General features: G+C 41.4%; 1 protein-coding gene and 1 long non-coding RNA gene across 2 annotated transcripts; both read right to left on the bottom strand.

Moving 5' to 3' along the window:
* Positions 1–591: 591 nt before the first annotated feature.
* LOC109198602 (matrin-3-like) lies at positions 592–3459 on the bottom strand. Its single transcript, XM_019354009.2, has 7 exons — positions 3341–3459; positions 2752–2831; positions 2604–2627; positions 2113–2375; positions 1026–1142; positions 816–937; positions 592–725 (listed from the first exon to the last, which is right to left on the bottom strand). Exons 2-7 carry the CDS (start codon positions 2817–2819, stop codon positions 651–653), a joined length of 669 nt encoding a protein of 222 aa, XP_019209554.1. The 5' UTR covers positions 2820–2831; positions 3341–3459; the 3' UTR covers positions 592–650.
* LOC112845365 (uncharacterized) lies at positions 3454–3977 on the bottom strand. Its single transcript, XR_003218181.1, has 3 exons — positions 3914–3977; positions 3559–3597; positions 3454–3479 (listed from the first exon to the last, which is right to left on the bottom strand). It is a non-coding gene; the product is annotated as an uncharacterized LOC112845365 (long non-coding RNA).
* Between the last annotated feature and the right edge of the window lie 319 nt (positions 3978–4296).

Raw genomic sequence — 4296 nt, forward strand, 5'->3', positions numbered from 1 at the left:
GTATAATATGTATATATGTATATGTATATACATATAGATATATATGTGTGTGTGTGTGTATGTATGTATATATGTACATACATACACATATACATATATGTGTATGTATGTATATATATATATATATATGTATATATATATATATATACATACACACTTAAAATTCTCGCAAATGTTCTCGCAGCTTCTGACTGAATTTGATGGTTTGTTCAGGTGCAAACTTGAGTCAGCGAGTCGCAAAAATGTATGACACACATGTGACAGGTTTTATTTCATGTTTAACAGAACAGCAGCAAACACATTTTGGACACTTAAAGAAACTGAAGCCAAAGATCTAAATGAGCAAAAAAAAAAAAAACAAGATTTAGTAAACTGTTAACAGCTGTCAGGTACCTCCTGATGTTAACTAAATTAATAGGGACAATTTCTCAATAATATTTTCACATAAAAGATAAAATAGTAACAAGATCAAAACGGTGCTCTCCATCGGCCTGTACAAACAAAAACAGAAGCACTAACTGAAAGGCTGGGAGACAATTCATCAAAGAAGACATATATAACTTACAACAAAAGGTGCCAGAAGGCGATTAGTTAGTTTCTGAACTAGTAGGATCAATAACAATGGCTTGTTCTCCAGTAGATCAGGTCCATCAGTCAGAAACGGAGCCTGGAGACGTGTGAGACAAAGTCTTTGTAGCTCTTTGTCGACGTTCCTCATAATACTTCTAAAAAACAGAAAAGTGAGAAAACAAACATCGTTAGGCCAACAGTGTGATTTTGTGTGCTGAATCGTGTATATGTATGTGCGTGCGTACCTGCAGGTTGTCGTAGTGTTTCTGGCTGCAGCAGTGGAGTTCCTTGGCGGTCTTCTCATTCAGGCAGAAAACAGAGCAGATGTTACAGAAAAATCCTGATTTAGGGACCACAAACTCCTGACCTGCAGAGAAGCAGAAACAGGAAGATTAGACAAGTATTAACAACAAATTTGAATTTAGAGAGTGTGTGTGTGTGTGTGTGTGTCTGACCGATGGGGCTGTTAGGGTTGAACTGAGGCAGTCTGAAATCTGCTACAACACACGGAGACTGAGCGCGAGATCGCTTTGCCTCAGGTCCGACAAGCTCCCTCCTGCGTTTTCCCACAACTGAAAATGAAAAGAGCGACACGTTAATCATCAACAAATCTGCTACAGGACCCACTGGGTTTATAAAATATTTAAACATTAAATTATAATCAATAATAATTGAACAAATGATTTCGATTTACTTGAAAGCTGAAACATTCATCGGCCACTTATTAGGTACACCTGTTTGACTGCTCGTTAATGTAAATCTCTAATCAGCCAATCACATGGCAGCAACTTAGTGATTTATGTATGTAGACATGGTCAGATGACCTGCTGAAATTCAAACTGAGCATCAGAATGAAGAAGAAAAATAATTTAAGTCACTTAAACGTGGCATGTTTGCTGATCTTAGCGTTTCAAAAAGTGTTGATCTGCTGGGATTTTCCCACAGAAGCATCTCTAGGGTTTACATAAAATCGTCTGAAACAGAAAATATCCAGTGAGTGGCAGTTCCCTGGAGGAAATGCATTTTTGAGTTCAGAGGAGAATGAAATAACTGCTTCACGCTGATAGGAAGGCCAGAGCAAGTCAAACAACCACTTATTACAATGCACAAGAGTATCTCTGAACACACAGCACATCCAACACTGAAGCAGATGAGCTACAGCAGCAGAAGACCACACTGGGTTCGACTTCTCTAAGCTAAGAACACAAAACTGAGGGTACAATTCACACAGGCTCAGCAACGCTGTAAAATAAAACGCTGCCTGGTCTGTTGAATCTCAGTTTCTGCTGTGACATTAGGATGGTAGGGTCAGAAATCTTGGATCCTTGATGGTGTGGGATATATTCATCACACCAACGGAGCATTTTTAAACACCACATATGTAAAATATTACTACCACCAGGCTGAATGTCTGTAGCACAGCAGGGAACACAAATATGAGATCAGAGCCATAAAATATCACAACTTTTCTTTTTACATTCAGTTTACTGTGTTTTCGCTGTCAGAGCGGTGTATTTGCTGATTTAAAGCAGCTCTTTGTACCTTTAATGTCGGCCATGCTCCATCCATCCTTCTCCTCTCCCTCCTGTGTCTCGTCATCAGGACACTTGGGCTCTGGCTGCCGTCCAGCAGGGGCGGCTGCAGCATCGGGCTGGGTCACTGCTTCCTCCTCGGTCCTCTGGCTCTCCGCCTGGCAGTCACCTTTGGTCACTGCATCTGTCGATTCTGCGGTCTTCTTGGTTTTCATTTTGAGGTGAACTTTGTTCTCACCAGAGTCTTGCAGACGCTGTTTCAGGCTCTTCAAACTGAATTTAAAAGCAAAGATGCCAGTAGGTTACCATGAAAAGAGGTTTGTTGTCACAAATGTTAATGTGAAATAAGAAATTCCATTTCAAATTTCTAATCTAGAGTTGCTTCTATCTAAATCACATTCTTCTCTTTTGCATCTTTGGGAACTGTTTACTATAGACGACCTTGAGGAGTGTATAGTATATTTGACTCTGCCACTAAACCTGAAATAGAAAGATACTCACGACTCAATACGTCCAGCTTTACTCCTATGAAGAGGAGAGAAAAAAGCACAAGGTCAGACAAACATGAAGACACTTTAAAGAAAATGCAAAAACACAGTGTAAAATAAATTTCCTCTTTTTCTCACTTCTGATTGTGGGACACACTTACCAAGAAGATAAATAGTCCTTGGTGACATTGCTCTCCATCACCTGTGTTAATCCACCAGGTTCGGCCATCTCAATGCATATCTGAGAAAACAGAAAGGATGTTTGAGCAACACAGTGGTACTCAACGGGTGTGCTACAGGCACGATTTGTATGTACAGGGCAACAAAGAATTTGTGAAAGTAACAGGATAGAGGTCCTGGCGAGTTTGTTTAGGCAAAGAAAAATAAATCTTGGGGTTTTAAACTTGCAAATGGAAAATAAGTGCAAACATATTTCTCTACTTTTGCAAGTTTTTGATGAACAATAAAACCACTGAGCAAGAAACACTAAAAGAATAACTTAGTGCTGCCTCAACTGCAGGGATCTCCCTGCTAGATGGGCCAGGACAAAAGGCTGAACAGGTCATAAGATTACTACTTGGTTGAGAACTGTGTTAAGTTAAAAAGACTTAGACTTAGTGTTAAAAAAACACAAAGTCTCCTTCAGACTCATTTAAAATGTTTCTCATATTAAAAGAACAGCAGACACCATGACAAGCTTGCAGCCTTCTGTAAAACATAAAAAAGTTGCACGTGTTTATGAAATCGTACCCTGTTGGCAAGCGGCAAGAATCTGACAAAAGCAGCAATGGACGCCACCGCTCCATGATCATCATGAGAAGGTCCACATTCACCTCGGAGACCTCCACACTCAGCAGCCGGTCTCCAGAGCCTCAGACTCTGGAACATGCTGAAAAACAACCAGCGTTAAGATCAGGGAGACCGAGCCTGCTGCTTTACAAGACACATTTATGTGACTGCTGACTTACAGTGTTGCTCCATTTCATCATGCTTCTATACATGCTCTCCTGTGAAAAGAGTAGAAGATGAAAGGGGATTACATCAATCACTGATCCTCTGTTGTACAATAAATACTGAATAACTCTCCTCCTGGTTAGAGTGTTTTTAATGTTCTATTGACCACATTTAATAGATAAATATTGGACTCCACTGTAAGTGAGAAGTAACTCGATCCTGGTTTGCATCTTTGTGGCAAAGGATTCTACTTCAGGATAGTAACGACACAACATATAACCAAAGTTTGCAGGAACTATTTGATGCTATTTGAACTATTTGATGCTATTTGAGTGTCAGTGTCAGGTCTGACGGTGCCCCGACGGCGACCTGTGTGTATGTGTGTGTTTGTTCTCCTCTCTCTCGCTCTGTTTTTTCCTCTCCGGCTCCGCTGCGATTGTTACGCGGTCGCGTAGCACGGGAGATCTCCGACCCGGAAGTGCTGCCGCTCTGACCTGTCCCACCTGCGACTGATTCCTCGCCAGCTGCTGCCAATCATCCACCGTCGTTGGCAGAGCTATTTAATGGTGTGGCTGAGTGACAGACAGCGCTGGAGTATTGCACCAAGCCTGGTAGTGACTCGAGCTCAGCAAGGGTAAAGCAAGTGTTTGATAGCGGAGGGAGGCTAATCGCGGCTGTTTTGCCTTTTCTCAGGAAGCGAACGAGACGGAGAGACGGAAGGAGAGACGTCACTGATTGACGGGAGTTGTGTG

The sequence above is a fragment of the Oreochromis niloticus genome, unplaced genomic scaffold (assembly GCF_001858045.2).
Source record: "Oreochromis niloticus isolate F11D_XX unplaced genomic scaffold, O_niloticus_UMD_NMBU tig00007022_pilon, whole genome shotgun sequence".
NCBI classification, from domain to species: domain Eukaryota; kingdom Metazoa; phylum Chordata; class Actinopteri; order Cichliformes; family Cichlidae; genus Oreochromis; species Oreochromis niloticus.